Raw genomic sequence first — 23,773 nt, 5'->3', positions numbered from 1 at the left:
AATTCGATATTAAGATACTACCTTCTACGGATGTCCTAAGATTAAAGGATAATGAGTCACACAGACTGAAGGTAGACCCCAGAGTACGGTGCTGGGCACACAATAGCTGGTTACAAAGCAAGTCCGCTGCGCCCACGAGGTCGAGCTATTGTTATTAATAACATCGAGGAGAGAGAGTTAGGCTCAAACGACAGTTGCCTCCTTCCCAGATCTCTGTCAGGCGGAAAGTCAGAGTTCTCGAACTTAAAAGGGACTTTGGGTGGTGGGTGGGTGGAACCTGTAACGCGTGGGACCCGAGATCGCCTGAGTGGGCCGAGGTGGGGAGAATGGCAAGAGAACGCCTGACCAGCCATGAGAAGGTCCCAGTAGTCTCCTTCCCAGGTCAGGCGGGTCCTGTGGAAGCCAGGTCCTCAGCGTCCCGGGCCCCTAGCGTCCCAGGGCGTCGCCCCATGCAAGCGAGGGAGAGGAGGGGCGGGCGCGGGACTTTCCCCGCCTCCCTCCTCTTTCCATAAATCACCGCTGCCGCGGCAGCAGCGGAGCCGGGAAGTGTACGGAGTCGGAGCGCAGCGTGGTAGCACCAGACACCTCCCTTTCCCCCGCCGCTTTCTTTCCTTTCTCTTCTCTCACTTGGATCTTTTAAACCTCCCTCTCCTTCCTCGCCCGGAGTCCTCCCCAGCCGCGCCTTCGCGCAAGCACTGTTGGCGCCGCCGCCGTCTCCAAGCTGTGCCGAGACTCGGGGAAGCAAAGGCGGCGCTGCTCAGCCTGTGCTCTCAGCCGGCCCGGCCTGCGGGCGTCGCGGTCTCGGAGCCGCCGCCGCCGGGCGATGGTGGCCGCCCGCGCGCCCGCGCTACAGCCGGGCGCCCCCTAAGTTTGCCAGCCACCGCCGCCGCGCCGCGGAGCCAGGAGCGCAGGAGACCGGAAAGTTTGGCGGGCTGCGCCTCCCACGGCCAGCGCCCGGAGCCGGTCGGCGGGGAGTGGCCGGAGGCGGCATGGCCCGCGAGCCCAAGGAAGAGGAGACCGTGAGGCCGACCTCTCTGGTCCGCCGCTGTCCCCGCTGCCCTGACTGGCCTGGGGCTCCGCGGCCACCCGTCTGGCTGCTCTGCGTAGTGGCATGCTGGATCCTGGGAGCCGTGGCCGACGCCGATTTCTCCATCCTGGACGAGGCGCAAGTGTTGGCGAGTCAGATGCGGAGGCTGGCCGCCGAGGAGCTGGGGGTGGTCACCATGCAGGTAAGGGACCCTCTTCGCGCCGCCCCGCTTGCAGCGCTCTCCGGCTGCACAGAGCCTCCGGGCTGCACAGAGCTCCAGGGCATTGCAATGAGCGCTCTTGCAGGCTGCGGGACCCCTCTTCTCCTTCAATCCTTCACATCGAATCCTCTCTGTCCCGTACACTCATCTGTCGCTGCCCTCCTTTGCAGAGCTCACCCACTTTGCCTAGCACTCCCCCACTCCGTAGCCCTGGCCCCATTATGTAGGCTAGAGATTCTCCGCTCTACCCGCAGCTCCTTCCCCAGTTTGCACTCTGCTCCTTCGCAGATTTGTTTTCACCCAGCACTCCTGCAAACTCCCTTTCCCTCTTTGTGTCCCCATCCCAGGGCAGAGTCCCGCCCGACTCCGGGCATTCTCCAAGGCCCCACCACTCCGCCCCCCTTGAAACCTTCCAGCGTCCTAGAAGATCCCGGGCGCACGAGTTGGCGAGGGAGGGAAGGCAGAGCGTCTGCCGAGCCGCAGGACGGCTAGGGTCCGGGCTGCCTAGCAGCCGGGGTTAGCTCTCCCTACCCCGCCGCTTTGGGGGAGGGGACGGGCTGGCCTGGAAGATCCCCAGCTCCAGTCCCTGTGGGGACTCTTTTTTGTTGCTTTCCGTTCTTGCGGCCCTCGGTCGCGTGCTGTGTGCTGTGTAATTTTAGGTTTGTGTGTGCCTTTGCTGGGAGGAGGAAGGACAAGGTGAAGGGCTTCCATTTTTCCCAGCATGTTTACCGGTTCGGCCTTTCCAGGGTTGTAGATTAATTGCCTTCAGCTGATAAGAATTTCTGACAATGCTACTAATAACCCACAGTTGTAAAAATTGCTAGACAGCAACCACGTAGAGATCCTATCGCGCCGTTATTCTTATCTTGGAGGAGAAGGCCCACTCATTTAAGAACTGATGAGATGACATTCCGAGTACGAAACCAACGAAACAGACTAGTTCTCTAGACCCTGCATCTCTGCAATCATGGTGACGGGATTGGCCTTCGAAAGACCGAAGTTTTCAGGAATGTGGTCTCAATAGGTTTCTGATTTCTAACCTAGACTGACCATTCCACCTCCCACGGGCGAGGTGTTTTTGCTTCTCTTTGGGATTCAGGTTTCTGACGGCTTTCTTTTTTAAAACCTCCTCCCTCTCTGGCCTCCTAAAAGGTTGCAGTTTGCTTAAAGCAAGTTCCACAGATCTTCTCCACGCTGGCTTTTCTAAGGTGGTGTGATAGTTGCTGAGAGGGTAAATTTTCACTTACTTGCAGAAACCCGGGCCTGACATTCCATGGAGTAGGATTTTCTTTATTTCCACCATAACAGCTCCTCTTTGAAAGTGCATCTTTGGTGACTTCCTGTCACCTTTTTTACATTTAGGTTCAGTTTTAATTTCTTCCACGTGCGTTTTCTAGTTCCTAACTCCCTGACCTAGGAGTGGAAGGACTTTTGGAGGCAATGAAAGACTTCCAGATTTGCTTTGCATTGGTGAATGCGTTAATTTAGACACAGAATTGTGTTTTCCCACAGAGGATCCCCTTTTAGCAAAAAGGGATTTCATGTGTGGCGATTTGAGGTTTTGCTTTCAGGATTAGGCGGCCTTTGCCACCTTCACCCCATCTCTAGGACAGGGTGAGGGATGGCACCCCCTCCCCTTCCTGTAAGCTAAAGGCTTGCTGTTTCTAAGATTCTGGCCGCAGTTTTACTGTTTCTCACCCAGGTCCTTGACAAAAGGTGAAATCTGATCCTGAGACATTGTCATTCAGGTAGGGAGACACTTAGGGGAAAAACCTCGTGTCTATGTAGGGGGTGTGTGTGCCCAAATGGCCCTTTATCTCCTCCCAACTGGGGTCTCTCTAACAACTTTGCAACCTCATTCTGGAAAGGGACCTCCTGTGGACAGGGTTTTGTCTGACAAAATGTGAAGTGGCTTCTCTCCTTTTTTAAAAGAGAGGTGCTTACTGTATTTAAATTCCTCTTCTTGAGCTGTACCTAGATCTGCCACTTGCTCCTATCTGGGGAACTGCAGGGAGAGTCTCCTTTGAAAGGAGCTAGATTTGCCAGCTTTGGGAGAAGTGCCTGTGCATAAATCCAGTGCCTGTTAGACTTCTGGCTGTTAGCATAGAGCATGTGAACTTTGGGGTTTGCTCAGTGAATCTGAAATGAATGTGGGCCCTTTGCCCAAAATGAAGATGATGTGCCCTCTGTTCTGGAATGTGGAGTTGGTGCTTCAGGGACAAATAGCCTATGTGGCTATTAAGTGGAGCTGGATGACTTTCACACACACACACACACACACACACACACACACACAATGGTTGAGACAGACATCAAGACTTTGCCCCTTTGCAGGAAGAGAGTGTCTGCCCCACCCCCACCCCATGAAGGGATTGACCCGTTTTATTTATCCTTGGCATTTTATGAGAAACTATCAGTAGACCTGTTAATTTTTAAAGGCAGTTTCCAAGCCTTTTAAGTCGTTTTCCTGCGGAAATTTTCCAAAAGCAACTCTTCATTTGGAGAAACTGTAGAGTAGCTTCCCAGTGAGGCCCGTGGCTTTGCTGGAGCGCCGGTGGCTGCACACACTGCTCACCGGAGACTGCGCGAGGAAACTCGCGAAGGCAAAGCAGCCTTTCAATACTAGGGCTTCCCGTGACACTGTTCTTGGGCTTGCTCCTGGAGAAGACTGAGAGGCAATCTGTCTTACAGATTGCCTTGGGAAAGTTTTCCAACTGAGGTTGCCCACTCGTGCTTCTGTTTGGATGTTTTTCTGTTGTTCTTCTTAAAAATAACGGCCCCAATATTTAAGCAATGAGATTTGCATTCATCAGTTTTACTGGGAAAGCCGCCCCTGCAGACTGCCTCCCTGGCGGCAGACATCATAGATCATGAGTGAAAGTCAGAAACCTCATCATTGTCTCCTCGGGAGTCTGGGGAACTGAAGCCATCGATGCTGGGGTCCGGGGAGCAGAAAGGGACGGTGTCAGGGAGACTGTTTCCACTTTTTCATTTCTGCAGCTAGCTTTGGGTGGATGGTACCGCACAGTGGAAAGAGCCCCAGGGGTATCCCTGAGATCTGGAGTCCAGAGAAGTCACTTGCTAGTTGGGTGATTTCATTTGCCCAGTGGTTGGTGGCGATTCTTCTAAGGTGTGCTGTGTGGCTTCCCAACACAGGAAGGCTATCGCTGTATATATAACACATGTCACTATGAAGCTGTCGCTGAAAAATGTTCATGGATGTGGTAGTTTTTAGCTCTGTGCCAAGTGTTTAAGGAATTACAAGAAGATGTTCCTACATTGCCTTTTAAGGGGTTTGCCTTAAACACTGTTTTTCAACCTGTGAGTCACGACCCTTTGGTGGGGTTTCCAAATGACCCCTTCACAGGGGTTCACTAAACACCATCCAGAAACACATATATTTACATTATGATTCATAAGTAGCAAAATTATAGTTATAATTTTGCATTATATATTATATATTATAATTTTGCATTGTATATATTATATATATTATATATAGTAACAACAAAAATAATTTTATAGTTGGGGTCACTACAACATGAGGAACTGTATTAAAGGGTTGCAGCATTAGGAAAGTTGAGAACCACTGGCCTTGAAGAAGAGGTAGGATTGCACAGGTAGAAGGCTTAATTCCCCAATGCCTGCTTGTTAATCTACCCTGGGAGCTATTTCACCAGGCATTTTATAAGCCCACTTAACATTATGTGACAATTGAGGCTTCCTAACAGCAAGGGTCTGGCTTGGTGCCAGTGTGCCCGCCTTGGTGTGAGCTCTGCTGTGCTGGGCACGCTTGCTGTGAACTTGGCAGCCACAGCAGCAGGTTGGTCAGACAGCTGCTGTATGAGGCCTAGGGAGAGAAAAGAGGAGGGGATTTCCTTCAGAAAGAGTATCAGAAGCGCAAGATGGAGCTTCATCTCAGTTAGAGCAGCCACCAGGACACCGTGACTTCAGGCGTAGAAGGGCCTGGGTAGGCAGCAGAGGTGTCCGCTGAAAACAGCAATGCTGTAAATAGCCTTCCTGTGCAACAAGACACAGTGTTGGAGCCACACAAACCCTAGGTCATTTTGGGACATCTCTAACACATTTGGAGTAGAGGGCTTCTTTTCCGAAAGGGCTTGAGTTAGACTCCGTTGGTGCTAAAAGGTGGCCAAGGCCTGGTCCCCACTCCTATTCCCACCCCTATGTCTCTTAGTGGTGGAAATAGACCCGAAAGGAAGCAGAATGATACCCGGGATGAATGATAAGGCCTAGAGGAGTCAGAAGGTGCTGGTGAGCACTGTAGCAGAGAGACAGGGGTGGGGAACAGGGTATCACAGGGCCACAGAATAGCCTTGCTCTGTTCTGCGGTGATCTAGGAAGTTAGCTGCTTGGGCCTCTTTAGTGGAATGTTCGTATACAGAGGCTGGCCCTGAAAGTGGAAGCAGCAGCCTCAGCTGTGAGCAGATCAGCCCTCCTCAGACACTGCTCTTCTCTTTGCTGGCATCGGATGAGGCTGGGGTAGCTCGAGCTTTTGCCAGAAGGCTGGCTCCGACTCCACCTTCCCGTATAGATCCTGTGTGGAATCTCATCTCTCTGGCTACCCTCATGTATCCGTGGTGACTGGTCATGGATGTTTCAGGGGCTGGACTGCAACCATCAGCTGACTCAGTCAGACTCAGGCGAGGCTTATATTTTTCTCTTATTTGTGTCCCATCCAAGGCACAACCTGGTTTTGATTGATTTAAATATATATGGATGGACTTACAGACTATTTTAGAGGAAAAGATGTTTGCAAATAATGTGGCTTAGTTTGTATGTTTGTATAAAATCTTAGTGGGAAAATTGTTATTTCTTCCTCCTGGAATTGAATACTTGGAGCAGAAGAAAGCAGAACTATTATAGGTGACTCTGAGTTGAACTTAAGAATGGACCCAAGGAAAAGCATATTGAATGACTTTTGCTGACTGCTGTTGTCTTAGTGCTGGCTGGACTTCCTCCGCACTAATGCCTGCCTTGGCTGGCTTCATGCCTTGTGCTCATTAGTTTCCTTGCCAGCCCTGTTTGAGTTGTACTTGGGCTTGGGAAGGGGAAGGCCATGGTTTCACACTTCATAACATGTCGGTGCTATTTCTGGTTGCTGCTTGCCAAGTTGATTCCTTTAGCCTAAGTGGGTAGGTTAGGTGAGAGCCTTCTAAAACTCGCCTTTTGCTGGGAGGTGGAGGGAAATCCACTGTGGATCTTTTTGGACTCTGTAAGAATCTGCTGAACCTCAGAGTATCATGGGGGCACCAGTGACAGCAGTTTTGACTCAGCCAGTTATTAGTTGTGTAACTTCTTCCCAAATGTTATTAAAGCCGTCTGAACTTCCGTGTCTTCTCATTTCATGTGGTTCAAAGGAGGAGGTATATTTTCCAGGAAAAAAAAACACACACACACAAAAACTCCGAAACCAAAACCAGACTAGCTCAAGGCCCTGCAGAAGAGCATTTAATAAACAGAAATATAAATATGTAAAAATGGGCGTGGTCTGCTCAGTGTGAGGTTATAAAACAGAATGCAGAAGCATGCAGCTCCTGCCAGAGCCAAGTGCCCATTCCACCCTGATACGGGATTTTCAAAGTGGCCATGCTTCTGTTCTGGAGTTTCTTGGGTATCATGTGCAGGCCTCAAGCTTGTTCTGGCAAACAACCCTCTGGGGTGTCTGAAGAAAGTACTAAGTGTGCAATTGTAGTTATTTACTCTTAAACTTGTTGAAAAGTTGTCTTTTTTTTTCATGTACAAAACCAAAGAAAATAGTGTAAGAGTACACACATCTCTCCTCCAGCTGAAACAGCTGCTGACCACTGGTGGCGATCAGGCAGGGTCTGCTGCCTCCACCTGCTCTTCCTTTCCACCATGTGATAGGAAACCAACCCCACATGCTGCAGTTTTGTTTGTAGCATTTCAACTTGCATTACAACTTAATTTATTATCATCATGAGTGTTTGGAAGTGCTTTCTCTCTTTTGACTTCCTGTTGTGTAGGATTTTAAATCGTTAGTACTTTTGCCCAGCCACCAGCCCTGAGAATAGAAAACCTCTAGGTCTCCCCTAGTAACATTTTCTGTCCCTTGTTTTCCTGCGTATTTTCCCACGAGGCTGTGATGGTTCTTGTTTTCTTGTGGTTGGGATTTAGTATAGGCACATGTGCGGACCACATCTGCCCAGTTCTGTGCCCAGAGTGATTGGGGGATAAGACAAACTGTTAAGTGGGAAACCTTTGAGGACCAAAGAGGAAGAACTTCTCCATACACCTTTGTGTTCTGAGTAGTCTGTGATTGCATGCCTCGTTGCACAATTGGGGGCTGCAAGATTCAGGAGTAAGGGGCGTGTCTAGCATCTTCCGTCTTCTGTGTGAGTTCCCCTCTCCTTAGGAAGGCTACACCATCTTAGGCTGTCAAGACAGAAGGGAAAGAATTGTCATGATTGTGATTTACGGCCCTTTCAGGGTTGCCACATCTCATGTTTCCCAAGGTCGGCTGGGCAGAAGGAAGGAAGTGGGCTGGGTATAGGTCAGTAGGAGGGAGTGGGACACTGCACTTGGGAGGAATTGCCAGGGCTGCAGGAGGGCGGAGCTATTCTGTGCCCACTCTGGTTGCCCAGAGGCTATATGGGGACACTGTCCAGGCTACTGTCATTATCTCCCTTTGTTTTTCAGGAGATGTGGAAAAGCCTTGCTTCTTAAAATGGTGGCAATTGGTTCAGATGACAATCGTAATAGTAAAACAGTTTGGGCCAAGACAAACTCATTGCAGGCAAGATTGAGCCAGAGGCCACTCACTGGTTAGTGTCTGGGATAGAATTATCAGCGGGTTCTGGACGATAAAGGCAGTTCTGTGTGCAGAGTATGGGAAAGATGCTTTCTTTCCTTCTTCCTTTTTTAAAATATTTATGTTTGTCTGTGTCACATTTGCATGTGGGTACCATTGGAAGCCAGAAGAGGCCACTGGAGCCCTTGAAGCTGGAGTCAGAGTTGTGGCCTGGGTTCTGGGAACTGAACTTGCGGTATCTGTAAGAGCAGCCCGTGTGCTTACCCTTGCTGGAAGAGAACTTCTCTGCAGTCCCAGAGTGGAACTTTCTGATGATATGTGCTAAAGTACATTGCCTTGAGAGATGACTTCAAATACTTACTTATTCAGGGTCTCTTTTGAGCCAGCCGCTCTGTTAGGCTTGAGATATCAGTTAATTTACAAAGCGACCCAATTCTAAGGCGCGTTCTGGATGCTTGAAGAAAGGGTATCAGGGATTTTTATGTGTCTGATGGAGAAAGGGTCTAGCCTGGGATTAATGGAAGTTGGGAAATCCAAGAGTGGCCTTCCCAGAAAGCTTCTGTTGAAGAATGGAAAGACAGCATTAGGATTTGAAGTTTAGTGAGAAGGGAAGAAAGGGCATGGGATAGGTTGGGCAAGGAGGGAGAGGTCAGGTTGTGGGATCCCTGGGTCTTTTTAGCAGTCAAGACTTTGTTTTCGACAGGTGCCAGCATCCCTTACTCATGCTAGCCTGAGTGAGAAGGGAACCTATTGCCTTTGCAGTTGGGTCACCTAGGGTAATCTTCGTGCAGGGATAGATGACGACCTAAAGCATGTGGCTAGCACTGTATATCTGCTAATGCTCGCTTTTCTTTCAACATAGCTGGCAGCATCTTACCCTCTGGTTCAGAACCAGCTGCTTCATGTGCCCAAAACCCTTGGGTTGGAGATGGTGTGCTCTGGAGAAAGGAGTCTAGAATCTGGAGCAAGCCTAGAACATAGGACACTCAACTAAGAGGTTTAAGACTCAAAGTGTGGTGGTCAACACCACCTGCCAGGGCCTGCTCCAATTCTGTTTCCCATATATCCCCAGGCCCAGTTCAAGGAGAGTGAGCCTGCTTCTTTCCAGAAGAACAGTACAGAGCCAGATGCAATAGCCTTACCCTCCATAATGTTCTGTTGCACACACTATCTGATCGTTGGGTACCAAGGCCGAGACAGTCAAATAAATTGCTCTTATTTGTAAGTGACTTGTTACCTGGAAGCTACAGACCAATGAGAGGCTAGCTCACTGGAGATTCTGCTAGGGATACGTTGTAGTTTCTGATCATTCTCATGGCCCGATGCTGTGGGAGTCCCATTTCCTGTTGCCTTGAATGGGGAAAGGAAGTTTGACTCAACCCCAAACATTCCTCCTTTAGAAACTGTTGAGCTCTTTTATGGTTGAGATCATGAAGGTGATGGTTTAGCTTGGTGCTGGTTAGATGATTGTAACTTATCGCTTAGACCTTAAAAGTCAGTGAGCCACTGAAGAAAGTTCAGAGGTGCTGAGATTTTCACAGAATGCTAGGTACTGTTTTCAAGGAGCAAATGTAACTGATTACTTGCTGATTACCGTTACTCCTAAATTAACTCTTTAGTCAAAGGAGAAAGTAGGACTGGGAGCAGAGCTCAGCGGTAGAGCCATTGTCTGGCATTCACGAGGTCCTTAGTTCAATTCCCAGCACCGTAAAAGTGAAGAAATACATAAATAAACCAACAACACATAAATCCAACAACAAAAGGCAAAGCATTAGAAAAGGGTTAGGGGAAGAACAACTTTGGTCCTTTAGCGTTTGTTTTTATAGGAGCCGCAGAAGGAAATGTCACCTGTTATTTCAAGCAAAGTTCCGCTTTGAAACTGAGCTAAAACACTTACTTAGATCTTTCCCCTGGTTATTGGGGATATGAAGTCCTTCCATTTGTCTTTAGTGGACCTTGTAGTATTTATTTCTGTGGAGGAGTTTGACTCGGTGGTGACACAAGCTAACTGACATTTATTATTGGAGCATCCTTTTTAACCCTGCTTTCTTTTTCCGAGTTCAAAGATGGATTCCTCCTTAAACTTTCTGCAGTCAACTGAGTTAATTATAGTTTGAAAGCTCCAAACACCTAGTGGCTCCAACTGCAGAGTGTGGTTATGGTCCCCATTTCCCTGGGTTCCATGCACAGTAGAAGCCCATGCCCTACATTCTTAACTACAGTGGTGTTTTGATTCCCTTCCAACCAGAACCATTTTTAGAAGACACAGAGCCCAAGACCATGGCCCCTATTTTCTTGACTTCCTTTGGATTTTTCGAAATATAAGTTATATTATTTTGCATGGAATATTTAAAAGATACTTCGAGGCTCTGGTGGGAGGACAGTTTTTAAAAAAAAAAAAATCAGCAAGCCGGTGAGAACGAATCTGAATTTTTAATTAGGCTTTGAGTTGTTCCTTCAAAGTGTGGAGGCATCATTAGGGATGTGAGTCTTGTTGCATTAGCAGAGACTGACGTGCTACTTCAAACGCGCAGAGTGCAGCTGTCCTGGGCAGATAAAAGTTGCCAAGTGCGGCAGAGCAAGGTGGATTGGTAGATAATTAGCTGTCCCTCATTGCTGCCGTGTGGAAGAGGCCTGCCAGTCAAGGCAGGGAGGGAGGAATTACTAAGAGGAGAAAATCCAAGTGTGTCGTGAAGCAATTTGAAATCTCTTCAGCTGTGGTAGAACTGATAAGGCCCATCTCAGGAAGCAATGCAGGCAGACTCTACTGTATGATGGCCAACATTTTCTTTATTTTTCCCTCCCCTTCCCTCTCTTCCTCCTTCCCTCCCTCCAAAGAATGGCCAGAAGTAATGATCCACAAATACACTGATTCATCAATCTACTCCAATTCTATTCCTGATATAATTAGTTTAGTCTTTATAGTTCCACGTCACTATGTTCAGTTAAAAACATCACCGAGAAATCATAACACCTCAACAGTTACTGACTGAATAACTGAGAAGTAAGCATCTGGCTGGCTATATTGTCTCTTTGTTATAAATGTGCGCTGTTTATAAAGTGTCCTAGGATACTTGTGTGCCTGCTAGAGGTGGGATTGTGTGTTTTAAATATTTTGCTCCCCCCCCACACTCCTTGATCTCTGAATATCAAAAGCATAGAAAGGCCTATGGGATCTTGTTTATCTTTAGTCCTCACTAACTGATCAGAGCACCTTGGGCTGGCAGCCCACTTGGTGCCTCTGCAGGACACTGCTGGCCTCCTGTGCTGTTTGCTTTGGCTGTCTTCTGTCTAAGGTGCAGCTTGACAGAGGAGATGCTGGATTAGGTCAAATGCCCTCATTCAGCTTCTCTGGGTGAGAGGCCCATGGCTGCTGTTGGAGGAAGTGGCTGTGTGCAGTCTTTGGACTGTTCTGTTCCCTTTCCAGAAACTATCAGAAAAAAAGAATGAAAGAAAGAAAGAAGGAAAGAAGGAAGGCAAGAGGGAGGGAGGGAGGGAGGGAGGGAGGAAGGGAGGGAGGGAAGAAGACAGACAGACATACCCTGGGAAACCCAAGGAAGAAAGAAAGAAAGAAAGAAAGAAAGAAAGAAAGAAAGAAAGAAAGAAAGAAAGAAAGAAAGAAAAAAGGAAAGAAAGAAAAAAAGAAGGAAAGAAAGAAAGGAAGGAAGGAAGGAAGGAAGGAAGGAAGGAAGGAAGAAAGAAAGAAAGAAAGAAAGAAAGAAAGAAAGAAAGAAAGAAAGAAAGACATACCCTGGGAAACCCGAGGAATTTTTGGAGGTGGACAGTCTTGGCTATTCAGAGTTGATCTCATTGTTCCTCCCTTGATAGAAATGGTGACCTTTCATGAGTCTTAGGCAAGATGAACCTGTCTGCTGATTGTAAACCCACAACACCTGTTATAGGCCTTTGACCTTTCTGGAGTTTAGTGTAAATGCAGATGATCACGAAAGCAGCGTGTGGTAGCCCAGGCCTGAAATCCCAGCACTCAGGAAGAGGAGAGGTGGATCAAGAGTTCTAGGTCATCCTTGTCTACATGGTGAGTTGTAGGCCAGCATAGACCGTATCTCCAAAATATTGATTAATAATATAATTAATAATACGCCAGTAAATAAATAAACTAGAAATAGAGGTGGCATTTTTATTTTCATACCTGTCTCTCATATTGAAGTTAGATAAGACTGGTAAACAGTTATAGAAGGACGAGGGGGGTTGGTGGAGAGCGATCGCCCACAGGAAAGGGTCCAAACTCACTGATCTGGGGAGTCTTAGGGTGGGTAGCACTGTCTGCGACCTACCTTGAGGATCCCAGAAATGAGGTCTGGACTGCAAGAACTGCCCAGGGCCTTTGAATGCTAGACTTTACATCTCTCTAATAGTTACTCTTCCAAATTAGCTTTCCCCATTGTGTTTATGTCGGTTTCATTAACCCTTCTAGACTTACTGGGAAATGGTTGAGATCTGGCTACAAAAAGATTGAAAATACCGCAGATATCTCCATGAGCCAGAACAATGCCCAGGATACGAATTTCCAAGTATTAGTGGGATTTGATGTTTGGCTTTTTCGTGGTGGCGAAAGCTGGCTATATTTAAGAGTGGGAGAAATTTCTGTACGTTTGAACTCTTTTTCTCACAAGGTTAGAATTCATTAGGTATTGATTGATCTGTGGAGTACGTACGGAACACAGACTGTGCGCCAGACACTTTTCCGCTGTTTCCCTTTTGACTTCTCACAGGCAAGGGTTGTGTTCGTCAGTGTTGCATTTCTTGGTCTTGTTTACCGATGCTGCTTGTTAGAACCGGGAAGGTGTGTGGGAAGGTGACCAGCTCTTAAGATTGGAGCAAATCCACGGCAGCCACTTGTTTCTTTCTTCCAATGTAAACAATCCCTGCGGCTTACAGGAAACATAATACAAATGTGGCCACTTATTTCTTAGGCTGGAATTAAAAAGACAAACCCTCATTCCCTGTGTAATTCTTTTTCTTATTAAAATGAAAAGCTTCCAGGACCGACCCTGACTGTGGTAATAGAATACTGCCATAGTGACTCAGGCCTACTCCACCCCCCCCCCCATCCCACCTACCTGTAGTTTTAGGCTTTCTTGAGGGAAGTTCTCACTATGTAACTCAGGCTGGTCTAGGCTGGGGAATCCTCCTGCCTCAGCCTCAGCCTCCCAGTGTTGGAATTACATGTGTTCTTTATAAAGGAGGACAGTTTTCACTTTTTACTGAAGCTCTGATAGTTTACCGTAGAATCTCTGTGTGAACATCAAGCATTCGATCTAATTTAATTTTTATAAATACAAATATATATAATTTACAGATACAAATATAGATATAAATACAAATACGTATATAATTTTTTACTTTATTGTTACAATTAAAGGTAAACCTGATTTCATTTTATAATTAATAATACAATTTTTGATTTTTATTATTATAATACAAACTTTTCTGTTATCATTTACACTTTTGTTTACATTTCTCTAGTGTAAAGGCGGGCATTTCTGTGCCGTGGCGTGGGTGTAGAGGTCAGACGCTTCTCTCCTTTCACCGTGTGGGTCCCAGGTACCGAATCCAGGGTGCCAGGCTTGCCGGCAAGTGCTTTCCCCACGGAGCCATCTCGCCAGCTCCGGGAGCCTGTTGCTTTTTTCTGTAGAGCGTTTGTACGTTCACTCAGATGTGCTTTTTATTCTTCCCATACGTGCCCGATCTGCTGCTACAGGTGGGTGCTTTCGAGTGACGTTGTCCTCCCAGGAAGCTTCCTTTCATTCCTTAGAAAACATCGTGACATCCAGGACTCAAAAGAAAGAGTGGTAATCGGGATACAGATACAGTCTTCATCAGGATACAGATACAGTCTTCATCAGGATACAGATACAGTCTTCATCAGAGAGCTGTGAATTTGGCAGTCCTTATCTGATCGAGACAGCATTGTGTAGGATTAGAGGTTACCAGAGCCTGTGCAGGTCTCTAGGTTGTGTGAGTCAGCCAGTCTGTTATGGTCTGCGGTTCAGCTCTGGGCATGTAGCAGCACACTTCTAAGGATTCTAGGAAGCAGCCAGATCAGAAGCCCTGTCTTGGAGGGGCCTGTCATCCTTAGAGGGAAAAAGTCAACATTTAAACCTGCAGAGCTCAAGAAAGATGAGAAACCGGGACGTATCACTTCGTGTGCAGATAGAGCAGGCTGAGTAGCCTTCACGAACAGTTCCTTGGGGTGTCGATGAACAGAGGCTGGAGAATCTGGGCAGTTGTGTGAAGGGAGGGAGGGCCTCGGAATCTACTGAGGGAAGGCAGCAAACCAGAATTGGAATGGGAGCCGACGAAAGAGAGCTGCATCTCTATGGAGGTCCTTGTCTGAACTTTATCCTGGCCGGGATGTGGAGCCATGAAGGTTTGAGGCACAAGATTGTTGAACTGACTTCTGCTTTAGGGTCATTTTGCCTGACTGGCTCATCTTGCCTTTCTATTTTGACTTCCCTAACCTCTGGTTGTTAATGTAAGCTCAGGCTGTAATAAAATGAATCCAGTAATTACAGGCCTCCAAAGGTTACACCCTTCTGCAGAAGGTCCGTCTTCCCTGCTCACTGAAAGATGCCCCAGCGAAAGCCTGCTAAACACACTCTTTTGGACATTAGGAGTTCTGTCTCCATAAATGTATCCCAGTTATGATGGTCATGGTGGTAAATGCTTTTAACCCCAGCACTCAGGAGGCAGAGGCAGGAGGATCTCTGAGTTCAAGGCTAGCCTGGTCTACAAAATGAGTTCCAAGCAAGCCAGGGCTACAAAGTGAAACTGTCTCAAAAACCGAAAAATAACTAGGTGGTGGTGGCTCACGCCTTTGATCCCAGCACTTGGGAGGTAGAGACAGGTGTGTCTCTGTGAATTTGGGGCCAGCCGGGTCTACAAAGCAGATGCCAAGACAGCTATGACTATTACGCAGAGAAACCCTGTCTAGAAAACACACACACACGCACACACACACACACACACACACACATACACACACACACACACACACACACAATAAATAAGCAAACAAACAAAAAGATGCACCAACCAGATCTCTTCGAACTGGGTGGATTCAATCCACATTTTAAGATTGCTGCATAATCCGTTCATTTGGGCAAAAAGCAGGGATGCAAGTGGCCACTGTAATAGCCATTGTCAGCCTTTGGGGGGGCAATAAAATAAGGGAAAGTTTTTATCCTTTTTTTTTTTTTTTTTTTGGTTTTTCAAGACAGGGTTTCTCTATGTAATAGTCCTGACTTCCTGGAACTCATTCTGTAGACCAGGCTGGCCTCAAACTCACAGAGAACCACCAGCCTCTGCCTCCCAAGTGCTGGGATTAAAGGCGTGTGCCACCACCGCGCCTCAGTAGTTGAGATTGTTTTTGACTAGCATCTTAGTTGTTCTGGATTCCCCGCCCCCTGGATTTTATTCTTTCTATCTATGAATGTTAGCTCTGATAGTGCCACATGCCTGTAACCCATCCTAGCGGGGGAGAGGATGAGTCAGGAGGATTGTGAGTTCCAGGTCGGCTTGGATGAATTGACTTCAGGGTGGTACAAAGTGGCATACATTCAGTGGGAACCATACGGTCTTTTAGCGTTGTCGCTCCCTGCATTCGGTGATGTTTGGGAGGATGCCTTCCAGCCCTGCTGGGCAGCAGCTGTGAGCCTCACTATAAGAGATAAGGGGAGCCAGTGTGTACCCACACTGTTCTGGGTTGCTCAAAAACTCCATTGTGGTGTTTTCTGTGTCACTCTTCCCCAGCTATGTGTGCACAGGCGTGGACCTGTGCGCCCACACTCTCGCATACTATTGCTTTGTGTCAGTAGTTTCGCCCAATTGTATGCTAAAAAAAACTTCTGAGCACTTTTAGAAAATAAAATACTAAGACAACTTTTGGTATTGTATTTCCCTCTAATGATTGATTGGGATATAACTCATGTGTAAGTTGATGAACATCTCTATTTCTCAAGCACCTGTTGAGAAATCTCAGGGATCATAGACTAAAGATGGTGCTGAGTCAACGTGGGTATCTGGGAAGTTTTAATCCATGTAGCAGTTGGAAAAGCCCCAGGTCAGTAGCTAACGGCGCTTCATTTCATATATTAGAGCATAAGTTTAACTTTTTGTGACGTGTTTGTGCTTTGGAATTGCTAAGGCACAGATATAGTAACACTGTACAAACATTTTGTAGATGAATATGTTTTTAAAACATCAAGTGGCAAATATTTTTATAATTTGTGAATTCCAGTTCTACTTTTTGACTAGTCAGTCTCTCTTCTCCCATCTCTAGTTTCTTCCTTGTCTGTGTGTATGTCATAATTATATCAGAGGAGTTATAAATAGAATTATGACTTTAAGGTGTGGGTTCCAAACAGTCTGTAGTAATTCATTGAGCTATCAGAACTAAATCGTAATGAGTATGTATTCAAATGAACACAAACACAAATGTAATCAGTTATTTTTGAGACGTTTACAAGGCAATTGGTGTCTGCTTCAAACACTAGAGATTCTTTGTATGAGGTATCTCGTCCTGACATAATAAATTGTTACTAAGGAGATAACATGTGAGAATTATCTTTTTAAAGTTTATCTTTAGTTCTACCCGCCTCCAAATTTGTCTTCTTTCTGATGTGAGTTAAGACTCATTATTTTAGGATCATCGTGAATTTCTTATTTAATTTTGATTTGGTGTCTTGGTCATCAGTTGTTGAAGTAAAGGTATTAACATTGCTGTTTCCCCAAAATCCACAACACTGAATGGACGTGTGGGCAGCCTGCTGCAAAGACTGTTGTCATGCCATGATTTTTCCTTCAGCACACCAACATGTTCATAAACCTGTGCATCTCGTTCAGTGAGTTGAGACGTATCCATCTTGGGTTATGTGTAGGAGATGGCAGAACCTACAACCCAAACCTGGGCCTTTGTAGGTGATCCCCACACATCTCCTGTAGACTTTAAAGACTTTAGAGATGTCTAGGTTATTAACAATCCACAGTACAATATTGCTTAGGGAATAGCGATGAAAAAAAAATTCCACACATGTTCAATACAGATGCAAGTTTTCCCAATATATTCTATTCTCATTTGTTGACCCCTGTAGACTAAAGTTTCTGTCCTGCCCGGTCCTGCAGTCATTCAGTCCCAAAGAAACACACAGAGCTTATATTAATTATAAACTCTTGGGTCTTTTAGCTCAGGCTTATTATTAACTAGCTCTTACAGCTTAAATTAACCCATAATTCTTGTCTATGTTTAGCCACATGGCTTGGTATCTTTTCTCCGTGAGACATTTTTATCTTGCTTCCTCTGCATCTGGCTGGTGACTGCATCTCTCTGCCTTTTCTCTTCCCAGAATTCTCTTAGTTTGGTCACCCTGCCTATACTTCTTGTCTGGCTACTGGCCAATCAGTGCTTTATGAAACTAATATGAGTGACAAATCTTTACAATGTATGAGAGCATTATCCTACAGCAGACCCCAAAAGTATGGACCCTACAGATAAGGCTGACCTTATCTACCATTTTATTAAAATTTGATCTGTTGAGGTTGGCTCCCTCAGTTATAAGTGTTAAAATTATATAGCTATTAGTATAATAGCTATTATTATCACATGAGAATTCTAAATGTTTTTCTCCACACAGCGTTCACATTACTACATATTTCCTTGCAAACTCTTAAATTTTTGTATTGAATTAAATTGACTAGGAAAAAATGAGTAAATAATGAAGTAAGTAATGCTTCATTTAGTATCTCTTTAATGTCTGCTTCTAGCCAAGCAGTAGTTGGGAACTCTGATGTAGAGTAGTTGATCATATAGCCTGGTTCCCGCTTGGGCTGGGGTACACATTCTGCTGTGGTTAGCTGGTAAGCAGGCTGTGAACAGCAGGGATCAAGGGTCAGTTGAGGGAGATTATTTATATGCAAAGACTGACTTCATGGATGTTAATGGGTCATGTGCCTTGAAGGGCCAATTCTGAAGACTTAACTGGTTCATACTAGTCTCCTTAAACTGTTTTTCTTAGTTCAGGCATCTTCAGATGACTCACAAGTAGCCTGTAAACAATTACTGTTTCTAGTCTTCCTCTGTGCTTCTTAGAAACCCATAACTTGGCTTCTTATTTTTTTTTTTATAGTTGTGCTGCCTGCCATTTTCTTGAGACCCCCAACCCTGCCAGGAAGGCTGATCTGGTAGCTCTGTGGATGTGCTGCTTTTGAAGGCATAAATTCTACAAGCTGAAAGCCATAGTTTAGTAATTCAGAGGCCTTCCCTGCTAAAGCAAGCCCAGTTTGTAGCACGCTGACTTCCGATGCACATTCTGAAATCAGCTTTTAGAGACATTCAGAAGTTATGAAAGCAGATCTTGTTCTCAGAACAGCTCACAAAAGCTAGGATAGAGAACCTTAGACTTTAGTCCAAGCTCTCTCACTGTCCCTAGGAACCTCAGGCTCCTTGTTCTAAAAATTGGGCAAGCCCAGGCATGGTGACACATGTCTACAATCCTGGCACTCTGGAGGCTGAGACAGGAGAATCATAAGTTGCGATGGGGGTGGGAGGTGGGACCGATGAGATGGCTTAGCAATTAAGAGCAAGGACTGTTGTTCTGAAGGACCCAGAATTCACACTGGGCAGCTCATGACTGCCTGTGACTCTGCTGCCTCCGGGAAGCCTCTGGCATCCTAGGGTACCTACATACTCATTCACATACCCACATGGAAACACACACACACACACACACACACACACACACACACACTTAGCAACATATAGCAAATATGTTTTTAAAAGTTGCAATAGTTACTTTTGATTGTTAATTTGACAGGTTCTGGAATCATCTAGGATACAGACATCTGGGCATACCTGTGAGGGAATTTCTAAATTGGGTTAAAGGTCGGAAGATGCACATTAGATGTGTGTGGCGTCCATGGGGTTGTTAAAAAGGAGACAATGGGCTGAGCATCAGAACCCATCACCGTCAGCTTTCTAATAGTGAATGCATGGTACCAGCCGACTCATCCTCCTGCTGCCTTTCTTGCCCTGACGGGCTGCCCCCTTAAATAATGAGTCTCCATAAACCCTTCCTTCAGTTGCTTTTGTCTTGCGTTTTGCTATAGCAACGAGGAAAGATGCTAACACAGAAAAATGGGTTCCAGGATTAGGGTTGCTGTTATGGAAAACCTGACCACGTGGTTCTTAGGACTCAGAATTGATTTCCGGGGGGATTGTGGAAGAATTTGGAACTTTGGGCCAGAGAGGCTCTAGACCACTGTAAAAAGGGTTACTGAGACATTCTGGTGGGAATTAGGAAGAATGGAGAAACGTAGCCGGGAAGGCCTAGCTCATGAAGGTTCAGGAGATTCTTCCAGAAACTGGGGTGGAGGCTGTTCATGTCACATTCTGGCAAAGAATCCAGTCACATTTTGCTTATATCCCGTGAGCTCGAATAAGGCTGATTTAATAGTAAGAGACTAATTTGTTTGGAGAAATCTCAAGGCAGAATCGGGCCCAGGCTGTCATGATGACCATTCCCAGCTCTGATCCAGGCCTACAGTGAGAGAAAGCAACGAACAGAGAGAGCCCAGGGGTATGAAAAGTATACACTTTGGAGAGGCTAGTGGCTGGAGTGGATTTAAAGGTGCAGATAAGGCAGATGGGAGCAGCAGCTGCAATTGTTGAAGGGGATTAGCCTCACTCAAGAGAAATCTAGTGTTCGTCACTGGGACAATAGGAAAGGTCCCAGTAGGGCAAGACCCCACCCACCTAAGGCTCCGGCTTATAAAAAATGCAAATTCACTTGAAAAGATTCTAAGCTGGATCCCCTGCTTGAATACAGCCGCCAGAGAAAACTTGTGCAGCCTCAACCACCAAGACCTAGAGACGCCATTATGGCTGTGTGGTCCAAGGGCACCACTATATGACATCTCAATCTGACAGCAGAACTTTGCATGGTTCGTGTGGCACCCGTTTTAGGGGCGTGAAAAATGTAAGGATAAAAAGGGCGGTCATGGAAACTTGCTCAAAGAGTCCAGAGAGCTACTAAAGTCAGGAGATATGTGGCAGGGTCAGTGTCTCTGCAAGGAGGGCCCAACTGGCCGTTGTATGAATCTGTGAAGCTGGAAGCCCAAGCTATAATCAGAGCCCCAAATGTTGGACATGCCAGGACTGTGGGACATGACACTGGGGACAGTTGCAGGCATGAAATGGAGCCTGGCCAAGAGAAAAGTTAAAACTGTGCTGCAGTTCGTAGATCTGGAAGGATGCTGCTACCCAGGCTCTTGGAGCCCAGGTGAGTCTATCATGACCCCAAGGTGCTACAGGGTTTGGTCACATTTTACCTGCTGTGCCTCTGTTCTTCTCATTAGAATGATACTGTTGACTTTGTGCCAATGTTTTTTCTTATGTAGCTTCTTTCTCCTTCCTTCCTTCCTTCCTTCCTTCCTTCCTTCCTTCCTTCCTTCCTTCCTTCCTTCCTTCTTTCCTTCCTTCCTTCCTTCCTTCCTTTTTTCCCTCCCCTCCCCTCCCCTCCCCCCTCCCCTCCCCTCCCCTCCTCTCCCCTCCTCCCTCCCCTCCCCTCCCCTCCCCTCCCCTCCCCTCCCCCTTCCTTCCCTCCTCCTCCTTTTTTTTTTTAAATGGACACTTACTTAAAAGCTTGCTTTGTGTCTGAGAAGTAAATTTGGGCTTTGGAATTTTAAACAGTGTTGGAACTGTTGAAGATTCTGGGGGATTTTTAGACACGGACCATGCGTTATGTATTTGAGATGAAAATGAAACCTTAAGAAGAAAGGGTAGAATATTTTATTAAAGATTTTCTTTTTTAGCGTTTATTTTGTGTGTATGTGTCTGTGCTCATGTGCATTCATATGTTATAGCACATGTATGGAGGTAGAAAGGCAGCTGTTTTCTCTCCTACAGTGTGAGCTCCTGGGTTTCAACTCAAGTTGGCAGCTTTGGCAGCAAAGGCCTTCACCTGCAGATCTATATCTTGCTAACGCTCAATATCTTAATTTGAAAATGATGCACTTGAGTATCATGTTAACGAGTGGGTGGACTTGCCTTGCTTGTCCGCTCAACAGATTTAAAAGTACCGGAAGCGTTCCTTTGTGTGTGTGTGTGAGAAGGGCTCCAGAAAGGTGTAGCTCTGTCCACACCTCGAGTGTGGACAGAGGTCCTGAACTGCCAGGAAGTGAGCCAAGCATCTCACTCATTCCTGACTGGAGATGCAGTATAGCCAGCACTCTCACCGTTCCTACCGCCTTGCCAGCGTGCTGTGATGGACTTTATCCTCAAACCGTGAGCCACAATAAACTCTTCCCTGCCTTAAGTGGCCTCTGCCAGGTATTGTGTTACAACGCCGGTAAGAGCAGCGCTACTCAAGTTCAGGGTCTGTCTGAAAAATAGAGGCCAGAGTGAGAAGGTTCATGATAACACTGAACATAGTGCCCCATGCTAGATGTCTCAGGAAGTGCAAGCCTCATTTTCCTGGGCAGGCAGATGTGCTGGGTTTTCAGAAACTCAGGGCTCTGCACCTTGCTTGCAGGTCTTGATGGCAGGAATCATCCTGGGTGTGTTGCTCAGAAACGAGCAGAGAGTGAGCGCCCTGATGTTGGAGAGCTGGGGAGGGCATTCTTATAACCCAGCAGCTCGCTTACTGTGTCTTCCCCTTCATGCTAAGCACTAGCTAGTTGTTACGTAACTCGACATAGCCCAGTGGACCGTGCTGGCTGCTAAATGTAACTTCCCAGTGGCCTTGTCCTTAGACACAGACCACCGTATCTCAGCTGCTGCTTACTGGTTTTCTGTACTTTCAGCTTAGCCTCAGCCCATCAGTGATGAGTAACTATTAGGTAACTATTAGGAGACATTTTTGTTTGACACTCAGTAGTTTTTTTTTTTTTTTTTTTTTTTTTTTTTTGGTGGTGGTGGTGGGGAGGAAGGTATGTTTAAAACACTTGAAGGACAAAGACAACCTTCTCCCTGGTCCCACAGGTCTGACTGGGCCTGGCTTCCTCTTGAAATGTCTCCCTGTGATGTTATGACTTAAACTATGGAGGGCCCTTTGATCCAAGCCCAGAATTTGTTGGCCACAGGGTTTTTGTTAATAGAAAACACTCATGCACCTCTAGGGGAAAGAAATTAAAGCACATACTTCCTCCTGTCTGACCTCTGAACTCTTGCCATTTACTTCAAACGCTGCCTGGGAGAGAGGAGGCTAAATTAGTGAGCTGTGATAGCACCCTATCCAGCCAGCCTGATTTTCAACTTATTTTCTCCTCCAGCTGACGAGCTTCCCCTTCAGAAGGTGTGCGGGGAGCCGGCGTTCTTGAGGGGAGGTGCCGTGGTTCCAGGCAGTGAGATTCAGCCTCCTTTGTCTTTTAGGAACTGTTACAGAGTAGCTGAGCCTTGCCGACACCTTAGCTTTTTCTTGACTCCATTTCTTTATCTGTGAAATGGGGACTTACTCCACCTCAAAGGCTAGAAGTGAAAACCATAGGAAAGAATGCACATCAAAGTTCACTATGGAATTAAGTAAAGTAGCTAAGAGGTTATGTTGCCACACATGCTTGGTGACAAAAAGCTATAAACAACTGTATACATCTGCCAGCCCAGCCATCCAAAGGCAAGAAGGGAATGGAGACAGGACAGTTGGCTGGAAATTCAGGTCTTAAGTGGACAGAGCTCTCAGTGGGTCCAGACGAGATGCTCAACATGTGAATGCCATGGTCCTTCTATCTAGTGTACCATAGTGACTCCACTTTTTTAATGTCAAGGACTGCCATTTCATTAACCAAAATTAATAAAGACCTGGAGAGGTGGCTCAGCCATCACTGTCTGCTCTTTCAGAGGTCCTGGGTTCTAGTCTCAGCCCCTACGTGATGGCTCACAGCTGTTTATAACCCCAGCCCCAGGGGATCATGCACCTCCTTCTGGCCTCCAAGGGCACCAGGCATGCATATGGTGCATAAACATGCATGTAGGCAAAACACCCATGCATGTAAGTAACTTCTATTGTTTTTGTTTTTAATTTTTATTTAACAGTGTGACATCTTTTGTTGCGTTAGGATCATAGCCCGTGTGGTACACTTGATTTCCCTTAAAAACTTTCATTTGAAGCTCTGCTAACTCCTCTGTAAGTTAAAATGTGTGTGTGTGTGTGTGTGTGTGTGTGTGTGTGTGTGTGTGTGTGTGAAAGGGTTGCAGCCATTTGAAACAAAAGATGAAGAGAATGATTTATTGTGTTTTTTTCCTTTTAGTTAGCATCGTCCATTTGGTGGGTGTTGAAGATATTTTACCAATACTTTGGGAATTATTTTTAGTGAAACCCCACTAGCACTCTTTGTTGCTTAAGAACAAGAATTTGTTTTACTAACATCAGCACAGTATAAGGAAGAAAAGCCAGCCTGTATTCGGCTACCATGGGCCTGGATCCTGCCATGGCCATTGCAGAACAAGTCTTTGGTCTTAGGTGTCCCCTTTCTCCTTCTAACCTTGGCCTATGTATGTGGTCCATTAATAGACAGGGGTAGGTTCAGCTTGACCTCATTCATCACACTCTCCCAAAGGTACCTGTACCAGGATGCTCTGTAGTGCCTCTTCCTGCTGCCAAGCCGCAGTGGAATGCCTTTTATTGAGACCTAGTGCCAAGGGGCTGGTCTCCATGTCACCAGAGTAGCTGTAGCTGTAAAGACAACACCTGCTGCTGGCTTCTTGAGCACCCTGTCCCCTTCT

General features: G+C 46.3%; 1 protein-coding gene across 1 annotated transcript in view; it reads left to right on the top strand.

The window, feature by feature from the left end:
- Positions 1–532: 532 nt before the first annotated feature.
- The window catches only part of Cachd1 (cache domain containing 1), a 233,878-nt gene continuing 210,637 nt past the window's right edge, over positions 533–23,773 (top strand). The window contains exon 1 of the mRNA XM_048453156.3: positions 533–1,229. Coding sequence (XP_048309113.3) covers positions 990–1,229 — 240 coding nt within the window. The 5' untranslated portion in view covers positions 533–989. The remainder of the gene's footprint in view (positions 1,230–23,773) is intronic.

Source organism: Myodes glareolus, chromosome 3 (assembly GCF_982192425.1).
Source record: "Myodes glareolus chromosome 3, mMyoGla1.1, whole genome shotgun sequence".
NCBI lineage: Eukaryota > Metazoa > Chordata > Mammalia > Rodentia > Cricetidae > Myodes > Myodes glareolus.
Note: the sequence above shows the minus strand (reverse complement) of the source record. Positions and strands in the feature narration are given on the sequence as shown.